At 41.1% G+C, this 23,080-nt stretch overlaps 1 protein-coding gene across 2 annotated transcripts in view; it reads left to right on the forward strand.

The window, feature by feature from the left end:
- Positions 1-23,080, forward strand: part of FTO (FTO alpha-ketoglutarate dependent dioxygenase) — a 345,689-nt gene that overhangs the window by 87,197 nt on the left and 235,412 nt on the right. For both annotated transcript variants that reach the window (XM_032486327.1, XM_006185972.3), the window contains exons 2-3: positions 2,138-2,215; positions 12,876-13,503. In XM_032486327.1, coding sequence (XP_032342218.1) covers positions 2,138-2,215; positions 12,876-13,503 — 706 coding nt within the window. The remainder of the gene's footprint in view (positions 1-2,137; positions 2,216-12,875; positions 13,504-23,080) is intronic.

A 23,080-nucleotide genomic window follows, 5' to 3' on the forward strand; every position in this document is an offset into this window, starting at 1 on the left:
GAACCCAGGACCTCGTGCCTGCTAAGCACTCATTCTACCACTGAGCTATACTCTCCCGCCTTCTCTCTTTAGTGTGCTAATCTGCAGTAGTCTCTCCCCACAGTATTTTATCAGACATCACAAAAGTATGGACTTTATAAAATAAAGCCAAAGATCATGCTGTCTTCATCTTTATATTGAATTCCCTTTTAGTAATTAATAGGTAATATACTTGAGTTGGTAATAGGTAATATGTTGAATAGACAGTATGTTTACCTAGTTCAAAAGTCAAAACAATATAAACTGGAATATTTTGAATAGTCTGGCGCCTTCCTGGCGTTTCCCACCTCTACCACTGAGAGAGAACCCCTTGAATAGTTTGTCACATATCCTTTATGTTTCTGTAGGCAAATACAAGCGGATGTTCTTCCTTTGCCTTTTATTTCCTGAAATACCCTGGAGAGCAGTTAATTTCATTAAAGGGAGCCTCTTCATTCTTGTTCACTGTTGTGTTGTATTTCATTGTGTGGCTGTACCAGCATTTATTTAACCATCTTCTGTGGATAGACACTTGCGTTGTCTCTTTTTTTTTAGTTGGGATATAATTCACACACCATAAAATTGTTTTCTATGTCTGTGAGTCTGTTTCTGTTTTGTAAATGAGTTCAGTTGTATTATTGCTTTTGTTTTTTTGTTTCCACATTAAGTGATACATAATATTTGTCTTTTTCTGTCTGACTTACTGCACTTAGTATCATAATCTCTAGGTGCATCCTGGTTGCTATTTTTTTATTCCCTTTTTTCTATATTCAGTTTGGATAATTATATGAAAGATCCAGGAAGAACTTGAGTTCTGCCCAAAAGGGTGTTTGCTCTGGACTACTTTGTGATGGGTTAGTGAGAGAAGGCTGCTTTCTTGAGATGGGGGAGGATAATACTCAGGGCCACCATGTCTGGTTGAGCAGGTTGTGCACTGCATAGAGACACTGCTCTTTGGAGCAAGGAGGGGCTGAAATCCAGTTTGGGTTTTCTAAGTCATGCTGTAGGGAGTAGGGCTGCATCAACCCAGAGCAAGGCCCACCATTTTCTCATTCTTATAAAAAAGGGCCTCAGTGGCTGATCACAGCCTGAATTGCAGTTTTTGGTTTTTTTTTGAAAGTCAATTGTTTCTGCCTTTTCTGCTTTTTTTTTTTCTTTCAGAAAATTGCTGTGATACATAGATAATTTCCCTATGTGTGTCTGTGTACACTTACATATATGCCATTTATATGCCATGGACAAACACACACACATCATATATGCTGGAATATAAGGTCAGACATTCTTTGAAAAAAATCCCTCAGAAGGAGAGGGTCACCTTATATATGTTTGATTCCTTATAAAGAACTTTATAATATGGGGTCCTCTCTTAACTGCTTTGTTTGAACAGCATGGTACTGTTTGGGAAGATGTAGTATCTTGAAATGGCCTCAGGCAATGCTGGTTGTGGATGCTTAAAAGGGTTTCTTCATAAAATTAGAAAAGACAAAATAAAAAGGAAAAAATAGAAGAAAACAAACAAAAAATTAGGAAAGAAGAAAAGATGCTTAACACAGATTTAGTGATTATTCTAGAGATGAAAGATCACTTGAAAAAGTAATATGTAAGTGTATGTGATGTCAAATAAATGTTTACAGGATGAATAAATACCCCAAATATTCTGACGTTACACGAACGGGTATTTGTGGCTTGGTTTGGTATTTCCAGTGATAGTATCATAGAAGGATTCAAAAACTGCTGTGTCTCAAGCAGATTATACAGACAGGAAGATTTGTTCTGGAAAACTGTATTTGATGACTCAAAAGGTGACTCTAACTGATGACAAAAATGACCCTGATACTAAAGATACATGTCAAGAGTGAAGCAAATTGCTTCAAGAAATGTGAGAGTGAATAAAATCATTATTTCTAAGTTAGTGTTTAATACATTTGGTGTAATTTAAATGTAATTAAATTAACACATTTTATAAGTGACTTTTGACTAATGTCTCTAAAAGTTCATACTTTCAAGTTGGCTAAATTTGAGGGGGTATGTCCTCTTATTGGAAAACTAAAAGATGGTCTTACATTTGGGGTGACTTTATATTCAGTCACCTATAATCATTATTATTTTTAAACAGAAACTGAGGCTTCTGGAAGAGCTTGAAGACACTTGGCTTCCTTATCTGACCCCCAAAGATGATGAATTCTATCAGCAGGTAAGGTCTTTTAATATTTTTATCAATTTGCATTCTTTTTTTTTTCTGATCTACTTTATTTTTACCTGTGAAGCAGCTGTGGTCTCGAGAGGTTATATGGGAGGTGAAGTGGTCTGACTTGGTCATCCAATGACTCCTCATGACCCCAGAACGTATCAGTTCCCGTACAGTCTGCTTCCTGTTGTGAGCTGAGTGCTGTAGCGTAGTGGACTGTCTTTTCTTCCCCAAACGTTCTGTGTTCTTCCCTACTTTCTTGCCTCTGCTCATCCTGTTTCTTCTGCAGAGAATGTTCTTTTGCCCCTTATCCTGTCACCAAGATGGCTAAGACTTCACTTAAACATCACCTCCTTTGTGAAACTTTCTTCGACTTACCTACGGATAGAATTGATTGCAGTCTTCACTGTGTGACTTAACGCTTTATAAATACCTCGGTGGTACCTGTCACATGGTATTGCAGTTAGGGGATTCTGTGTCTCTCTCCTGGAAGTACTCAGCACTCTTTCTTTCTTTCTTTTTTAAAATATATTTTTATTGAAATACAGTCAGTTTACAGGGAGCACTCTTTCAATTACAAGTGACAAAATTGCAAACTCATTGAGGCCAAAAAGGGAATGTGTTGACTCACTTAACTTTGATGTCAAGGAGTACATGGCTGAATCCAGTTTCTCAGAAGATGTCATCTGATCCCTGTTTTTCTGTTTCTTGGCTTGCCTTTTCTCTGTGTGACTTCATGCTAGATACGTTCTCACCTGATGGTATGGGGGACTCTGACAGCCTAGGGGAGATTTGGTCTTAAGCCTATAGAGGGTCTTAGAAGAGGCAGTGATTTCTTTTTTCCTGGGTCTGTCTAATTCCTCTGGGCATGATCTTGTTGGCCTGGTCTCACGTGCCTATTCCTGAATCAGTCATTGGGTTCAGGGAGATGAGATGCTTCTGTCTGCCTGGCCTAGTTCTGCACCCACTCTTGGAGGAGGGTTGGAATATGACCAGTCTCACTCAACACTGCGTGGACTGTGAGTTGGAGGTGGATGGTTTTCCCATAGGAAAATTGGAGCCCTGCTCCAAAGGAGGAGAGGAAGGCCTGCTGGGCAGTAAAATAGTACATTTTCACTTCTTTCCTACTAGAATGTAGGCTCTTGGGGTGTAAGAACTGGGCCACATCTAGCTTGGTTTCTCCAGCACTTCGCACATGCTTGTCATGCATGGAGCCGATTCTTAGTAACTGTGGAAGGAAGAGAGGAAAGGGCGAGTTTGCCGATCTGGAATCCAGGTCTCCTGACTTGCGGTGCACTCTGGGTACCAGGATATCATCTGTCATCTCCACTGTCATTAGAACTTCGTGACCTTTCTCCTGATCAGCCCTTTTATGGATGGCCCTAGTTTTCTTCTTTGCCCCTCTTTCTCAATGATGGGGAAAAAAAAATTGCAGTACTTTTTTTTTTTTTAAACCAAAACATAAATCTGAGCATATCATTCTCCTGCTTTGGATCCCACAATGGCTGCCTGTTACCTGGCTCCTACATTTGCATTCTCATCTTTCTGACCCTTTCACCTTTTTACCCACCCTGGGTTTCTGTGGTACCTCAGACTAGCTATGTAGTTTTATATTTGGGCCTTTGTGGCACATCGTCTCCATCTCCCTTCCTCGGTGAGCTTCTGTGTTCCCTGTTAGTAACAGCTCACGTGTCATCTTCTATAGGATGCTTCCCTGACACCTCAGTGTTCCAGAGGGTCATTTCTACTCCCTCTTGTGTGCACCTGTGGTACTTCATGCGTACCTTAATTATCTCAGGTTATTATTTTTTATTCTTAGGTTATTGTAATGATTTCTTCATATGCTCCTCTCCCTCCTCCTCTGTACTTTATATGGGGCCTGGCACCTAGTAGGTATTTAATCAGTTTGCTTGAATGGATAGATAAATGAATGCATCATTAGTTAGTTTAAAAAGCTACACATATAATAATATTTGGTGTAATTTGAATTTGGTTTTGCATACATACACTTCTCCCCGGGGAGGCGGCATCTGGAACAATCTGCAGGACCTGTACAGAAATGTTACATCCCAAACTGGTAGAGTTTTCTCCTTCAGTCTTTTCTCGTTTTCCAGCTTATCTCAATGAACATGTACTCTTTTGTAATTAGGAAAGAGATAATTTTTAAAAAGTACCCTTAAAACAGGTAACCTCCCCAGATGCAATCAGTTCTTAAATCCTTGCTAATATTTTCATAGATGTAAGTTTTCTGGTCTGTGATAACGCACATTGTTATAAAGCAACTGCTGAGCCGTGTCAGCTTTTTCTGGCTAAAGCAGTGCGTGAAGAATTCACCACCGAGGTTATCCCAGGTGCTCACGCTGAGGCACGAGACTCCAAGGCAAACAGAACAATCAGGGCTTCTCTTTTGTCTTGCTAAGACCCACAACAAACCTGATACCAATATCTAATCACGTTAAGTGCACCTTATAATAAGGGAGCGCTTGGACCAAGCCTTCGTAAAGTAAATCTAGTCCCTTAAAAGATGAAGTGAAAATAATTTTTAAGGACATGAATAAATAGAAAGTTCAGACCTGACATTGAGTCCCTTAAGCAGGTCCTCGCCACAGGAATGCCAGCCCAGCTGCCAGTCATAAACATGAGGCTTTTTGCAGCCTCCATACTGGGTCAGTTTATTGCCTCTTACGCTGCGCCTGGGACTGTGCTCAGTGTTTTTTATGAGTGCTTCACACTTCATCCTCCCACACAGTGGCCGCATTCATTCATCCCACAAATACGTACTCAGCTGCCACTCTTCTTTAGGCTTGGGGTGTTTGCGGTGGATACCGTCATTCCTGTTCTAGAGCTCAGGAGAGACTAAGTTCTGTATCTGAGTGGCAGAACTGGAGTTCAAGCCCATATTTTTCTGAGTCCGAAGACCCAGGCTCTTTCTGCCATAACATACGCCTCCCAGTGTCCCATGCTCAGATTCACAATGCTGCAGAGTCGTTTCTTGGTTTCTTCTAGTAAGACTGTAGAGAAAACCAATGAAAGAAAACACCAACAGCAGCAAACTCAAAGCAGAAGAGCAGAGAGAACCTGTCTTGGTTCACCACAGAGCACAAGGAAGTGAATTCGTGTCAGAACACAAACTTGGGACTCCTGCCCTGTTACCCAGAGACAGTGCCACCCTCCTCCGTGTCCCCCTTGCTTTCAGTTTTTCCCTGCTTTCTGTGTGGCAGCTTACTCTCAGTGCTTTACCTGTCTTTGCTCACTTAAATCTTACCACAACCTTCTGAGGCAGGTTTTTTAAAAACCCCATTTTAGAGGTGAGGCTCAGAAGCTCAGAGAGGTTTAAAACTTGGTTCAAGATTTATAAGCACAAAATGTCAAAGGCCAGATTCGAGCCCAGGCTTTTTGGCTCCTGGGTCTGACTCATAAGTGCTCTCCTACTGTATCTCTTGGAACTTCTGGGATTGCTTGGATTTTATCCCGATGATCCCAAACTTCTGTCTCCATCATGTTCTCCCTTGTGACCTGCCGTACTCCAACTCCAACTGGCTATGAGTGGCTCTGCCTGAAGGTCTTGCAGGTACATCTAACTCAACGCGATCCATGTTCATTCATTACTTACTTAATTAAACACATGTATTTAACCCCCTGATTCTGTGCCAGGTGATGTTTTAGACATTAAAGATGAGGTTGTGAAAACCGACAGAAGATTCTTGCCTTCTTTGAGCTTATTTCTTGTGAAGTACGGTAAGGTCAGGGGGTGGGAGGGAGGGAATAGAGATTAAAATAAAAAAACCTAAAAGATAAATATCAGAAGGGAAAAATGGTATGGAGATAAATAGAGCAGGTAAGGGGGGCAGAGACTGTAGGGGGGGATTGCAACTACGATGGTCACGGAAGTTTAGTGACATTTGAACAAAGACCTTTTGGGGGTACAGGAGCAAGCCATGGAGATACTTGCAGGAAGGAAGAATGTTCTGGACATAGGAAACAGCAAAGCTCTAAGATCTGTTAGAGGAAAGGTGTCTGGGGGAGTACGAGCTGAGGGCGGAGAGCGGGAACTCGATTCCGCGGCAGCTTGAGGTCTGCAGTGAGAACGCTGGCTGTGACCCTGCGTGAGATGAGAAGGTAGGCGGGGGTTTGGAGCACAAGAATGACAGGATATGACAGGCTTTTTCCTGGGATCCTGCCTTCCATTCCCTTCTCTAGCGACCTGTCCCTGTGGGTCCCCCTTGTCCTGTTCTTCCAGCCAGAGCCTTGACGTCCTCAAGGTTGCTCCTGGCCCTTGTGGACTTGTGTGGCCTCGGCTTTTCTACCTCTTCATAACCTCTCAAGTTGTTTCCTCTTTTCCAGTCCTGCCGACACGGTCTTAGTTCAGGTCCCCATTTGTCATCTCCCACCAGCACACTTGCAGCAGCCTCCTGGTCGCTGCTGCTCGTGCCTCCCCAGTTCCATCAGGCTCGTGTTCCTATAAATCTGCCAGACTTGTCACTCCCAGCTTTATACATTTCGTTAAGTCTCTCTTGCCTCTGGAGCAAAGTTCAGACTCCCCCGGGTATCTGGCAAGACCACTGACTACATGGGCCCCAAACTACTGCTCTGGTCTGGTCTTTACTCACTGCTGAGCATAACGTCCAGGCCCAGATTCCTGTGATGCAGAGTTTCTTGGCTCTGCTGTGGCCTCTCCTCCTTTCATGCATTAGTGCCTCTTCTCTGGGGCTAGAGTGCCCGCATCCCCTCTTCTGTCTGGTGAGCATCTACTCACCTTTAAAGACCTCACTTAAATTCTATCTCTTCTGAGAAGATACCAGGAAATCCCGCTTGTTTAACTTTCAGAGAATGTTTCCGATCTGACAGCTTCTCCCTACCTCTGCTGTGTACACCGTGGCCAAAGCTCCCACCGTCTCTTTCTCAGATGGTTGTGGTAGCCTCCTATCTCCTTCTCCTGCCCCCACCTGCAGTCCACTTCAACACCCTGTTGGTGGTGGTGCTCGTCTTTAAACAGCCATCAGCTCTTTTAGACTTTCTTGCTCCAAGCCCCTTGCTGGCTTCCCATCTTGTTCAGAGTAAAAGCCTGGACACTCACAGTCACTGCCAAAGCGGGGGACTGGACGCTCACGGTCACTGCCAAAGCGGGGGACTGGACGCTCACGGTCACTGCCAGAGTGGGGGACTGGATGCTCACGGTCACTGCCACAGCGGGGGCCTGGACGCTCACGGTCACTGCCAGAGCGGGGGTCTGGACGCTCACGGTCACTGCCACAGCGGGGGCCTGGACGCTCACGGTCACTGCCAAAGCGGGGGACTGGACGCTCACGGTCACTGCCAGAGCGGGGGCCTGGATGCTCACGGTCACTGCCACAGCGGGGGCCTGGATGCTCACGGTCACTGCCAAAGCGGTGCAAGACCTGGCTCCTGCCTGCTTCTCTCACCTCCTCTCCTGTTTCTCCCCGCCCCGTCCTCCTCCCACTCCGACATTTGTGCTCTTCCAGGAATAAACCAGGCACACGCTGGCCCCAAGGCCTTTGCACTTAATGTTCCCTCAGCCTGGAACTCTCTTCCTCCCCTAGGTATCTGTAGGGCTTGTAGGCTCATTTCTTGCATTCCTCTGCTCAGATGTCACCTTATCAGAGGCCTCCTCTGACTGTCCTGTGTAAATTCACCCCTGGCACTCTGATCCTATTTACCTGGCTTTGTTTCTCTCCATAGCACAGGTCACAATCTAAAATACTATATATTTTACTCAGTAAATAAGTAAAATACTATGTACATATAATGAGCTATATATACTGTATCTTTATACATTATACACATAAATATGAGCTCCCAGAGAACATACAGAAGTTTTGCTTTCACTGTATTCCCAGCACCTAGTGCTTTGCAAATTTCATGTGCTCAGTAAATACGTATTCAGGAAATGAGAATTTTCCAGACTGCCTCCCTAATCATTGATTCCCTGCTCCCATGGAAGTATATTCATACTTCTACTGTGGTAAGTCTTAGATCTCAAACTCTTGCTTCCTATTTCTGTTTATACTGTTAAACTATGAGATGCTAAAATTTGTTTTTATCCTTGTATTTATGACACTTCATACAGTGTTTGATACAAATGGATAGTCAATGCATTTTACATAAACAAAAAATGAACTTTTGAATGAATGAATGAACAAACACTTTGTGTCACCTTGTGCCACATGTTATCACAAGACTCCTTGTGGTAGCTGCAGCAATGCCTGGGCAGTGACTTTAGAAGAGTGCCTGCCTCCTTTGGAGTCAGCTTAGCATCTTGCAGCTGGAGGCTGGGCCACATAAGTGTCTCGCCCATTTGTCTTGGATGGCTGCCAAGTCATGAGCAACTTACAATGAAAATTATATAGAAAATATTAGGACTGACATAGTGTGAATTTCTACAGTGTGCAAAATATAAAGTGTTAACCTGCAAAATCTATTAACAGCTCAATTAAAAAGATAAATATCATATGATACCACTTATATGTGGGATCTAAAAAAATATACAAATTTTATTTACAAACCAGAGACAGATTCACAGATACAGAAAACAAACTATGATTCTAAAAGGGAAAGGAAGGGAGGGATAAATTAGGAGTTTGGGATTAACAGACCTCCTCTGTGTGATGAAATTCTTTCGGAACCATCCCTTGATATATAAGAGGAAGAGGTAAAATTTATATACAATAGTTTAAAATAGGTAGAAAATAAAGCCTATTTTTCAGGGAACCTAACATTCCGTATCTTTCAGCCATTGACAAAGGCCTGCATATTGGCAATTTATATCTAAAATACCTTTGCAATTTACAAAAGAGAAATAGACTCATAGATGTAGAAAACAAACTTATAGTTACCAAAGGGAAAAGGATTGGAAATGGAATAAATTAGAAGTTTGGGATGAACAGATACACACTACAGTATATAAAATAGGTAAACAATAAGGACCTACTATGTAATAGCACAGGGAACTATATTCAATATCTTGTAATAACATATTATGGGAAAGAATCTGAAAAAGAATATATATATATGAATAACCGAATCACTTTGCTGTACACCTGAAACTAACACAACATGGTAAATCAACTATATACTTCAATAAAAAATGCTTTCCCAAATACTTATTAAACTTATTGTCATTTATGTCATAGAATGTTTTATAGATCTTGAGAACTACATTATGGGACCAGACAACTACTAATATAATTGCATGACTGCATATTCCCTGGAAAACTTTTATAAGATTAAACAAAACAAAACAAAAATTCTAACATATTTGAAAGTGTGCCAACAGCTGTTCCAAATTATTGTGTGATGTCTGATGTTCTATATGTACCCATCCAAAATGGAAAGTGAACCTATTTGTTTGATCAAATGAATTAATATTAAATTATTTAATATTCATTTCTTTCCCAGAGTTCCTTGTTGTTGTCTTTAAAGAAAATTTTAACAAACACTCTCTGGCACTTTTATATGTCAGGTACTAATCTGATTATTTTATACATAATAAGAGAGGGAATCTAGGTTTGCAGATTTTTCTCTCTGGCAATTTTTGGAGAAAATGATAAAATTAGCCAATTATTATGGTAAGATCAAAAATTTCTAGAGCACTGAGGAACATTCCAAGTCAGATTTAAACAATACCAGAAGTTATCTTGAAAATTTTTGAAAATTTAGGGTCATCAAAAATAATCTCCTGGCACATAAAAGAAATATTGTTAAATTAAGAGTTTTTGAATGTAACCTTTTTTTTTTTCTGATTTAAAAAGTATTTTACATTTATTTTGGGAAATTTCAAAAACATACAGATGTCTAAAGAAGAAAATTAAAATTACACCCAAGTTTATTACTGAGAAACAACTGCCATAAACTCTTGGCTATATTTTTGTTTCCAGATCTTCTTTTCTGTGAATATTTACATGTATACTTTTTTTTTTTTAAATGAAACTACAATCCAATTGTCTAAATATCATATTACTGGTTTCTTATATAGCACTAGTTTGTTACTTAACGTTTTTAATAAAACAATATAAAAATACTTCTAAAGTGTGTTACTTTAGTATGTCATCACATGAATGTGCCATTTTCCCCTCTTATTTCTATTGGGCATGTTGGTAGTTTTCAGTTTTTAATTATTGTAAATAACAGTATGATGAATATCCTTATAGTCTTGGTACATTTCTCTACTTATTTCCCTATGACAAATTCTTAGAAGTAGAATAACTAGATGAAAAGAAATGAACATGATATTTTGTCCAGTTGGCCTTAAGCAAGCTTGTAATAATTTGCATTCCTAATTGCAGACTATCAGAATATTTGATTTTCCTTTTACCAACAATGTGTATTACTATGATCAAATTTTATTCTTTGCAAGTGGGGTAGGTTAAACTAAATATAATATAATACAAATATAATGTTAATCTGTATTTTTTCTGACTTGGTGCAGTTAAATTTTTTCTGTGTTTAATTGAGAGCCTTCTCTATTAATTTATGTGTGAATTTTTCTATTGATATAAATATATATTTACATCACAGAAATCAGGAAAACACTAAAAATCAAGGCTGATTTTTTTTTTTCCCCTCAAAGAGCCAGTTGCTAAACATTTAGGAGGACTCTTCCATCCTTCCTGAAACCTTCCTCTCTTTTGGCCTCTGCATTACTACACTCTCCTGATTTTCCATCTCAAAGATCTTCTTTGCTGAGCCTTCTTCCTCTGTGACTCAGGAAATGGCTTTGGGCTTCCTTCTGTGTTTGTACTGTTCCCCTAGGAGATCTCATTTCTTTCCATGTCTTTAAAAAACAGATGGGTGCTGACAACTCCCACCTTGATTTCCCTCGCCCCATTGTCTCCTTTGAGCGCCAGGTGTGTCTGTCCAGTTTCCCCCTTACTATTTCCACATGAGGATTTCATTGCCATCTTCATGGCTCCAGCTTCAAAATGGAGCTCCTCATTCCTTTCTCTTCTTCTGCATGTTTTGTTTTGTCCTAGTCTTTCTTATTTAAAAAAATAGGGGTAGCAGGGCATAGCTTAGTATTAGAGCACATGCTTAGCGTGACAGGGTCCTGGGTCCAATCCCTAGTCCTTCCATTAAAAAAATACATAATTAAACCTAATTACCCCCACAAACAAAAACAAACAAATGAAAAAAAAAATAGTAAATTTTTCATTTGGTCATTAAGTCCAGAAATCTGGAACGTTTTTCCTTTCTTCATCCCTCACATCTGATCCCAAGCACGTCCTTTGGGTCTGCCTATAAAATATGTATTTCATCTGTCTGTTTATGTCTCTCTCTCATTCAGACCATCATCACTTCTCTCCTGGACGGTGGTAATAGCACACACCAGGATTTTCCATTGGACATTTGCCTCTTTCCAATCCATGCCCAATATTTTCACTAAGAGTGATTCTTATAAAATGTCAATCAAATTGCTTTTCTCCCCTTGAAGTCCTCCTCTGCACTTCACAGTCACATCCAGATCCCTCACCTGGACCTCCCAGGCTCTATATGTTGAATTAAAAAAAATGGATAGTGGAATAAGTGGTCTTGCCCTGTTTATCATATAAATGGTAATTACTGAATGAAGATAAAGGAGAAAAATGTCAAAGATCATAGGCAGCACAAGACTAGAAGGAGCCAATCAGATTACATTTTATAGGGGTAAATGTAAAATTCTGTGCTTTGGTTTTTTAAAAAAGTCAGTTTCACTGTGTAGAATCAGGGAACTCTGGCTTGATGCCAGTTCATCTGTTAGAGCCAGACATGGTGGCTGAAAAGGTCTGAACTCCTAAACTGCATCAGTAAATCCATGCATTTCCGTATTAGAGGAGGGCGTTATCTTATAGTTCTCCTTCCCCAGGGACACCGGTAGAATTATTACAGCTTTGTAAATTGCAGTGGGATACCTCATTCGTTCATTCACTCATTCATTCAGCATTTACTGAGGGCATTAGTATTACAGTTGTGAACAAAATTGTCATGGCTTGTGTTCACGGGACTCCGTGTCTAACTCACAAAGAGACGTGATTTCTCATTAATCGAGAGGCTGTGTGATCTCGTGGTTAAGATCTCATGCTCTGCAGCCCGACTGTGGAGCCCCATGGTTTCAAATTCCAGTTCTGATACTTATCAGCTGTGTATGACTTTGGGCAAGTTTTTAGAACGTCTCTCTGCCTCAGGATTCTTATCTGTGAACCAGAGAAAATAATAGCACCACCACATAAAATTGCAAGAAGTAAATGAGTTAGTGTGTATAGATCATTAAGAATAGTACACAGCACTTAATAAGCACTTAAAAAAATAGATGTCAAGCAGTTAATTAATTAGATTGTGTTTTCTGGAGGGCCAAAGGCTAGAAGACGGATTGAGGCTAAGGAGAGGTGGTTGTAGAGGGAGCCTGGGAGACCAAAGCCCAAATTATTCTTTTGTTTACAACGATTGTCTGTAATTGTTTGAGCTTGGACTTGACACTCTTGACTGGAGACTCGATGACATTTGTTTTATTTACTTTTCTATTTTAGGCTAGAGAGGTATGAATCCTGTTTAGAAATACCCCGACAGTCTTTTTTCGTTTTTTCCTCCTAAAGTTTACGAAGAAACACACTTTTGGAAACAATAAAATGATAGCTCTCCATAAATGCATACTTCTGCTTTGGTTTTGTTTTAGTGGCAGCTGAAATACCCCAAACTAATTCTCCGAGAAGCGGGCAGCGTCCCTGAGGAGCTCCATAAAGAGGTTCAAGAAGCTTTTCTCACGCTGCACAAGCACGGCTGCTTGTTTCGGGACCTGGTGAGGATCCAAGGCAAAGATGTGCTCACTCCAGTATCTCGCATCCTCATCGGGAACCCCGGCTGCACCTACAAGTACCTCAACACCAGGCTCTTTACCGTACCCTGGCCGGTGAAGGGCTCTGACGCAAAGTACAGCGAGGCGGAAATAGCTGCCGCCTGTCAAACCTTCCTCAAGCTCAACGACTACCTGCAGATCGAGACCATCCAGGCTTTGGAAGAACTTGCTGCCAGAGACAAAGCCAATATCGATGCCGTGCCGGTGTGTATCGGTCCAGATTTCCCCCGGGTCGGCCTGGGGTCATCCTTTGATGGACAGGACGAGGTGGACTTTAAGAACAGGGCCGCGTACAACGTAACTCTGTTGAATTTCATGGATCCCCAGAAGATGCCGTACCTGAAAGAGGAACCGTATTTTGGCATGGGGAAAATGGCTGTGAGCTGGCATCATGATGAAAATCTGGTGGAAAGGTCAGCGGTGGCAGTGTACAGTTATAGCTGTGAAGGTACAGTCTGCTCCTTGAAGAGGCAGCCCGAGTGCAACATGACCCGAGCCGTGCAGGCTCTGGAGATACACATAATCGTGTGTGCGTGCGTGCGTGTGTGTATAGGTGTCGTGTGTCCCATCTAAGTCTGGCCACACCTTTATTTCTGCAGAATGTACCTCTTTCTCGTCCATGTGCCGTCTGGCTCTTCATTGTACTGTACTCAGAATATTTTCATGTGTAAGCACGGCTGTCATTTGTCTCTCCCGTGCTCAGGAGAGCAGCATCTTGGCTTCATACAGCCAACTGCCTTTCTCTAAAGCTCAGAGTAGATCGTACAATTGCTATAATTAACTTGCTGATAAAAGGCTGGGAAAAACAAAAATCTGTCAAGTCTTCCCAGGTTCCCACAGGTGCACATTTCCAGTCTTGCCAAAATATTTTATTACATTTGACATCACTGTCTTGAAGGGACTGATTTGTCAAGTATGGGATTGTTCTTGGCTTCCCACAGTTCTGACTACTGTCCTTCCTCACCAGCAGTAGCTGAGGTGGGTTTTATAAGCCGACAGTCCTCTATTTTTAGGAAACTCTCCAGTCCCCCCATCAGTTGTGCAGTTTTATACCTGAGAGGGTTTGCTGTGGCCAACTTGTTCTCGCAGGTTTCTGAAATCTGATGCCCCTAGAACAGAGACCATAGGCTACCTTTTTTAGCCAAATTTTCCTTCTTCGGTTGTTCAGGTTCTGTGTGTTTAGGGTCCCCGTTGCTTTTCTGAACAGGGTTATAAAAAACGTAGGTGGCTGTATTGCTGACTTTCTCTGCCTGATCATTTAGCAAAAATATAAGACATAGCATTAGCTCTTTTGCCTGTTTATCTCTTCTTGTTTACTGAAAGATGCTCAGAAAACCAGAGCTCTAGATATCCCATCAGGGAACCAACTGGAACTTTTAAGGGTCATCATTTTCCGAAAGCTAGTTTTTCAATCAGACTTTTGTTGTTATTTGATTCTTATTTACTAAAAATGTGTGTTTTGGGAAAGAGATTTAAAAAAGAAACTCTTGTGGCTCTCTCTAGGTATCTTACCATTTCCCAGCCTAAGAAATGTCCCCAGGATAGCTAAAATGTTTTCCAGCTTCACCTATGTCTTCGGCCGGAGACAAGGAACTAGTTTAGCGGTTGGAAATTTCACTAGTTTCCCTGGCATCTCAAATAGTTATGTTGCCCTAAGAAAATTGCTTGAAGGGCATTCGATGCTGCCCTAATGGAAAGAACCGCAATCCTCTGATCTGTAGTAAGGTCTTGCCAGGGATTTAAGAACTTTCACGTCCAAGAACTCCGATGTGAACGAACAATGGAGTTTGTTAGCTCCTTCCTTCGGGAGGCACCTCTCTGAAACCGAGGCAGTGGTATGTGATAGCTCAAGCGGCTACAAAGATGTCTTTGTGCTCCCGCAGACTCCCAGCCCTTCGCTTTAATAGTCCTATTGTGCTCCCAGAGCGTGGGTGACCAAGTCGTTTTTGAAACCTAGACTATCTTGCAGAAAGGAATTAAAAATTTTCAGGGATAGTTTCTGTGGTTGGGAGTGGTTAAAGTTGATAAAGCATACAAATATACATAAATATATAAAGGTTTAGCCTCTCCATTATCACTGAGACAAGGGAACTGTAGCATTTGAATCTATCTGTAAGAGCAGTGTAATGCCTTTGTTCTGTTAACCCCTGAGACTCCCAGAACTCTCTCAAATAAGAATAGCAAAACAGGGAGCTCTTAATTTTTGAGCACCTACTATGTGCCAGGCACTGGGAGAAACATTTTACACGTATGAACCTGTTTTATTTTTTTTGTGACAACCCTAGGAACGAAGTACTACTGTTATCCTCATTTTACAGATGAGGAAACTGAGACAGAGAAGGATGATGAACCTTTCCACGGTTAGACAGCTGTGAGTTAACAGAGCTAGGATTTGAGCCCAAACATTCTGGCTTCTGCGTCCTAACAGCTAAGGCTAAATGCCTCTTGAGCAGGTGTTTGCTCCCCATGAAGTACAGCTACTTGGGATTTTGGTTTTTAAAATGTCCCCCTCTGGAAAGGTTAAGGGAATGTCCTCCTTGCTTTTGTTTGCAGGATCCTGATCCCCCCCCCCGCCCCCATTCTCCCCACCACCTCACTGCTCTCTCCCCACATCTGCTGTCACTTTCTGTACATCCTCTCAGATGATCACGATGCATTCGACTAGCTTATTCTAGAAAAGGGAACCTGTCTCCAGGTTTCTGGCTGTGTGTGTGATGTTGGGCCAGATAGTTTACAAAGTAAGTGCCTTGAGTCTTTTTGGTTTGTGCATTTCTTCCAGGTGATAAGTGATAACGTTTGTCTCCCTGGCCTCTGTATAGTCCTGCCAGTGGTATGGTAAGGATGGACTTGAAGGGGACCATTTGGGTTGAAATCATGTTTGGGATTGGGAAGGGCCTAAAAAGGGCACAGAGAGTGGACATTTCAGACAATTGTACTGTCTTCTGCATCCTTGAACATGTCTGTTGAACAGTTGCTAAGGGAGGTTCAAGAAGCTTTTCTGGACAGTATGGAGACTCCAAAGGTAAATCAAATGCCCTTCCTGCCTTAAAAGGATAGTGAAGTGAGGTGTGCTCTAGTGATTATAATTATAAAATGATGAATTGTCAGATCTGGGAGGGACTTTTGAAATCACCTAGTTCAAGCCTCTCATTTTATAGACACAAACACGAAGGCAGGGAGAATGGAAGTGACTTGTCGAAGGTCACATGGTTACTTAGTGACAGCAGAGTGTTACAGCCACAGAAGCTGTTCATGTAAAATGGGTTGGGCGTTCAGAAACAAAAGTGATTACTTCCTGCTGACGTTAAATTCAGTTGAAGCTTAAGATCTTTCAGGACTTTGCTCTCAGTACCTTTTCCCAGTGAAATCTTCCTGTCGGTTTATAATGAACCAATTATCCCTTGTTGGTTTACTTCCGAGAGTAGAGGTCATTGAGAAGTAATTTGTGAAGGATACATGTAATTATACACTAAATTCATTGGCTTTCCAAGCAGGGCTAGTTAACAGATATCTCCAGTAGGAAGATTGAAGTGGTGCAGTTTTTAATCAGGAACGGCTTTAGGGGACTATGTGTAAATAGGCAGAGTATTTGATTTTCCTAGTCTAGCTTTGTTTGCAATTGCTTGTTCCTCCTAGAAAAACAAATTCAGTAGAGAAGGCATTAACAACCCCGGGTTTAATATAGTCCTACACCTTGTTCTCTGATTGGAACACCTTCAAGAGCATCACCTAAACAGTAACTACGATGACCATTTTTGTTTGTAGGGAAGGAAATATTTTCTATGACATTGTCTTTATAGAAAAAAACAATTCTTAGGAATTTTAACTAGTGCAAGTATTGCAGATTCTTGGTATAATTTCCCAGGTTTTCCATGAAGGGCAAAGGAGGAAAAGGAAGAGGCCCATGGCTCCCGTTGGGCATGTGATAGGCTAGAAAGCAGTGCTTTGCAGGAGTTTTCTTGGAATCCTAGGGTTCCCATGTGCATCTCTGACTCCAGAACAGTTAACTCCACTGAAGGATGGAAATTTGTTCCCGTGATTCTTAACTCCGTATTTCGAAATGAGTAGCTTTATATTTCTTAGCTGTCTTTAATACCGTGAAAAGCTTGATTGTAATTGCAGCTAGGACTTCTGGAGCATTCATAATTAAAAAAAATGCTTTTTAATGTTTTCCTTAGCCTCCCAGCATACCTGTCTAAGGTCTCAAAGCTCATTTGATCGCGTTTGTTTCAGTGTGTCAGGCCTCATCTTTTGAAGCTATTTTTGAAGTCACTTGTACTGCTTAGTAAAATTTGTTTGATCTTATAAGTCACTTTTTTTTTAACCCCCCCATGCAATTACTCAGTTAACACTAAGCATTCACTGTTTGCCAGGCACTCTTCTACATGCTGAGCGTGTAACAATGAGCAAAACCCCCTGCCCTCACGGAGCTTCTGTTTTAGCAAGGAGAGACAGGAAGGAAACAATTCAGATTGTATAACAAGGGTGAGGCACAGGCTTAAGGTTTTAAATAGGAAAGCCAGGCTTCCTGAAGGTGGTAACGTTTGATTACAGACTGGGAGGAGCAGGTGGGCGCCAGGAGAGAGCAGTCTAGGTAGAGGGAAAATCGAAGGCCCGGAGGCAGAACAGGATGTTGGGATGTTTCAGAAGCCACGAGAGTGGATGGAATAGAGTAAGAGAAGAGGAAAAGTCCTGTGAGGACACACAGGAGAGATGAGTGGTGGGGCGTGGCTGAAGATAAGCCTTCTAATATTGTGCATTCGTCCCCCCTTATCTATAGGGGCTGAGTTCCAAGACCCCCTTGTAGATGCCTGAAACCGCAGATAGTTCCAAATCCTATAGAGACCTTTTTCTGTGCAAGCCATACCTATGATAAAGTTGTATTTATCAGTTAGGCACAGTAAGAGATTAACAATAATAACTAATAATAAAATAGAACAGGTATAACAGTATACTCCAGTAATAAAGTTATGTGGATGTGGTCTCTCTCAGAATATCTCCTGGTACAGATTTAGTGCCTTGTCTGTCTTAACTCAGCACTTAACACGCACTTTTGCTGTCACTTTTGCAGTTTGAGGGTGTGACAGCAAAACTAGCACGAATTTCTTTCTCCTTCTTCACAATTTCATGGAGAGAAGATTCGTTCTTGCCATAGATGTTAGGCGCCTCCGCGTACGATTCTTTTTCTTTCCATATTGAGTCAAGAACTTTCACCTTTTCACTTAAAGGAAGTACTTTCCGGTGGCTTCTCTTTGGCAGATCTGAATTGCCAGCATCACTACGCTTGTGCTCTGGGGCCATAACTAAGTAAATTTAGGGTTCCTTGAACACCAGTACAGTCGATGTGGGAACCAGAGGGCTGCTAAGCGACTACTGGCCGACAGTAGGCAAAGGGATGCGTTAACTCCTAGGTGGGACAGAGCAAGATGGGGCAAAATTTCATCATGCTGCTCAAAAAGGTGCACAATTTAAAACTTAGGAATGGTTTATTTCTGGAATTTTCCATGTAATATTTTCAAAGTGCGGGTAACTGAAACCTCAGAAAGCGAAACAGTAGATCGGGGGTGGGGCCACTGTCATTACAAAGTACTGGGCTTGTACCTGGAGTGAGAGGGGGCACCGCTGCAGTTTGAGTAGAAGGGAGGCAGCACTGGAAGCAGGAGAGCGACAGGAGGCTGCTGGAGTGATCCAGACTGGGGATGGTGGGCCGGCTTAGAAGAGGCAGAGGTGATGTGTATATAGAGTCCCATGTCTTTTCACCAGAAAAGAGTGGCAGCGTCAGTGCCCATGAGAAAAGAAGGCCCGCAGTGACATCTCCCCGTTGTCAAGAGAAGGCTAGCGCAACGAGCATGGCTGAATTCTTTCCCCTCTCTCCATAACTCTATTGAGGTGTAATTTACAAGCAGTAAACTGCACATATTTAAAGTCTACAAATTTATAAAGGATGGGATGGGAAGTTTGAGGTGGCTCATCAGTAAAGATCAGCCCAGATCGCCCATCTCATGATATCAAGCCCTTCATTGTAATCCAGTCTCCTGTGTTGGAGTTTCGGATTCCTGCATCACCTATCTTTCTCTTTCCTGATTTGTTTCTTTATTTTGATGGAGTGTTTCCTTTAACAGTTAGAAGGTAAATTTTTGAGACCTTGAATGTCTTAAATTATCTTTATTCTACATGGACATGTATAGATACTTTAGGTATGGAAATCTTGGCAGGAAATAATTTTCCTTCAGGATTTGGAGGGCATTGTACCAATGTCTTTCATCTTCTAGTGGTCATGTTGAGAGCTGTTTTTTTGTTTATCCTCTATGTGACTTTTTTGATAGAATTTTCCCTAGTGTTTTATAATTTTACAGTGATATTTATAATTTTACAGTGGCATTTAGTAGGTCCTTTCAATCTGGAAACCCACATCCTTCAATGAGGGATATTTTCATGAATTACTTTGTTAATTATTTCTTCCTTTCCAGTTTTCTCTCTAGAATTCATTTGGTTTGATCATTGAACCTTCTGGACTGTTCCTCTAGTTTTCTTATTTATTCTCTTATTTTAAAAATGTTTTTATATTTTAAAAAATATACTGTCGGAGATGTCCTTAACTTTATCTTCCAACCAATCTATTGAAGTTTTTATTTTGAATTATTGAAATATTACAAATATCATAAACACATAGTTTGGTAAATTGTCACAGAGTGAACGTATCTGTGTAACTAGCACCCAGATCAAGAAATAAAACATCTTAGTACTCCAGAAATACTCCCTTCCAGTGTATTCTTTCCCCCCAACAGTAACCACTGTTTTGACTTCTAAGGCCATACAATAGTTTTGCACGTATTTGAATTAGAATTGTAAGCTCTTTGATGTCATGGTTTGTGTCTTGATCCTTCTTTCTGCGTATAATGCAAAATCGGTAAGGTTTTTCTTTCTTTTTTTTTTTTTTTTTGCCCCAAATCAGTAGATATCTTTTATTCTTGAGTAGTTTGTGCTGTTCAACTACATTGTGGCCACTGTAAGACCAGTCTCACTGACTTCAAGTGGACCTTGTTTCGACAATAATAGTCAGTTTCCAACTTCTTCCCCTCCACATTTGTCTCCTTTGAGCTTTCTTCTCTTGAGGCGGACGGACTTCTCATGGCCCTGAAGTGATTGCATCCGGCATTTGTGACCACCCTCTTTCTTTTTCAGGAGCTTTGAGAAGGAGAGAAACTAGGTCTTGGACGTGTATTTTGAACCCTGGATAAATAAAGCTTTGCCTAAAGCTATGTGAAATAATTATTCTCTTTTAATTAATCCAGTTTGGTTCTGGTCGTCTGTGCTATTTACAACATCAGGGTTTCCTGTAAGTCTCCATGGCTCTCTCTGTATTTTCCTGAGGTTGCCCACAGAATTGCAGCCTCTATTGTTCAACACTCTGGTTCGGAGAATGTCTTATTCGAGGAGCATCTCTGCTTCGTCTCCTCATTTCATATTTTATTTCAGATAATGTCGTGGTCTTGAAGCTGTAGCCAAGAGCCCCCAGAGCAGTTTTTCTCTCCCTTTCTCACTTTTCCTTTTTTCCCTCAAGTCCATGAAACACGATATAATGAGGTTCTCCTATGGATGTGAGTATTTATATCTTAAAAAAATTTTTTTTCAAATGCTTAATCTGAAAGCTGACAGAGCCAGACATCATGTTGAAAGGCTTTAGATTTTTTTTTCAGTAAAGAGTTTTCAATATTTCCCCTGAAATCCCAGAAGACTTACAATTAATTGTATAATTTGTCTGTGTCAGGGGACTACATTTGTCCTGAATGGCTTATTTCAAGGCATCTAAGATCAGCTTCTTGTTATAGATTCTGAGCTGAGACTGATTAGGACAATTTTTTTTCCTTCAAACTTCCATATTCTTCATTTCTTCGGACCACTCACTCCCTAGGGGCTGAGGAGTGTGCTCTGTGTCAGCAGCCAGCCTGACTCCTTGTTCATCACAGCCAGTCAAAGAAAGTAGTGCTAAATGGTAGAGCTCCTTGGCTAACCTTTCTTTCCGTGGGATGGAGTCCTTCAGGAGTGTTACCCAGATGTTCTCTGGCTTATGCCATTTGCAACTTACTTTGGAAGCCTATCCAGAAAAATTATCCAAACTCTGCACATAGACGTGTCTGCCTTCCAGAGGAATCATTCTGAAAAACAGGTCTGACCTATGAAAAAGCCATCTTCAGTGTCTACCATTGTCCCCAGTGTAAGTTTAGATTCCTCACCACGGTTCACCACACCCTCCGTGTCCTGGCCTCTCCCCACCTCTCTGGCCTCTCCTCCTTCATATCCCTGTCCTTCGTGTAATACTCTTACCACTCAGAATCAGTTATGTTCTTATATACCCACCATGCCGTGTCCTTCTAGAATGTGTCTTCTCGTATGTTCCCCTTTCCCCTTCCTTCTCTCTTCATTAAAAAAAAAAAAAAAAAGAAAAGAAGGTTTCCTTGTCCCAGACACTGGAATGTTATTGACCAGTGCTGGCCAGAGAGCATCATTAGGCTCCATATGCCAGCTGACCACCTGCAACTTCCGGGTTTCTCCTGCCTCAAGAGATCTATGACATGGATAGAAAGGGCTGCTTAAGCCCCTCTAAGTTTGGGGTTAAGGCAACTGAGAAAATAGTTGCCAGGGCCAGAGTCTTAGAAATTTTAACACTTGGCTGAGGGAATAGGGAATAGGTAATAGGGCTGTTTTTTAATGTGTGGTGGTGATGACTGTATACTTACATAGCATTGAAATATTATTGACTTACAGTATTAATGGTATATGCTATTAAATATGGCAGAAAATTTCAAGTGATATATCCTTCCTTCACGCTCAGGCTTCTGTCTTTGTTTTCTGCGTAACAGTGGTTGCATACAGCTTTAAGAATGCAAACCAAACATTTCACGGCATTTATCTTTTATTAAATGGAATAAATTTTCTCTCAAGAACTAGTTAGTAGAAATAAATCAAATTGGTTAATTTGCAGGGGCAGGGGGGAGTTTTGGACATTTTAAAGTTGATGTTTAAACTTAGGTGTTCTTTGGTATTTTGTCACATCTTCTACTTTTTGTAAAAAAAAGTGTTTGGTTAGTGGAGCTGGGAATGCAGCAAACACACTGAGACACTTAAAATCCTTGCAGTGTTACTGAGGTTTAAGGGCAAATAGGAGCCGATTGCCTCTGCTTGTTTCCATAATAACACGGGGCAACAGTAATCAGTTGCAGTTGCTATAGATCATTACAAGTTGATTTTATTGAGAAAGCAAGCAATGCTGTATTTATGCAATAAAAATCTTATCAGACATGCAGGTTCCCTCCTTCATACCCAGCCCACGGGGGAAACAAACCTTCAACAAAATATTATTTTAATGAGCACATTTCAAAGATGCTGGATATATGGGAGCCATCAGGAAACACTGATTGCAATTACTGTCTCTGTTTGTCGGTCAGAACTTTATTGGTGCCATATTGAGAAGAGTGTGAGGATGAAAGTTCGAGGGGAAAGCAGTCAACCTGCCTGTGAGCCTATAAAGATGATGGCTTATTGGAACATCCATATTCCGTGGCGTTAAAACTGCCTGAACGTTGTTGTCTTTGTAGCTTAAACATCATTTCTTTTTAAAGTGACATTGTGGGTGATTTGACCAGAGAGACATGAAAAACCTCCTTAAAATGTTTCTGTTCTTTTTTCCTTGGGGCGTTTTCTCTCTCCGTTATCATTAAGATCCTCTAGAATGAAGCAGCCTGAAGCTTTGGAGTATCACAGATATGAACATATGATTTCTTACAGCAATATGCTTTTGCGGGCGGGAGCTGCTTATCAAATAATTTAGCATTAATTATTTTATTATGTTCTTTGCTGGTATTAGTCACATGACTTTACTAGGTATTAGTCACATGACATCATGATTATTTTATTCCGCTTGGGTCCTCACTAATATGTGCCCCAGGCATCTCTATCAGATCACAGACATCAAGACTCTAGAGCAGGGGTTGGCAAATATTTTCTGTATAAAGACCCAGAGA

This window comes from Camelus ferus, chromosome 9, assembly GCF_009834535.1.
Source record: "Camelus ferus isolate YT-003-E chromosome 9, BCGSAC_Cfer_1.0, whole genome shotgun sequence".
In the NCBI taxonomy this organism is placed as follows: domain Eukaryota; kingdom Metazoa; phylum Chordata; class Mammalia; order Artiodactyla; family Camelidae; genus Camelus; species Camelus ferus.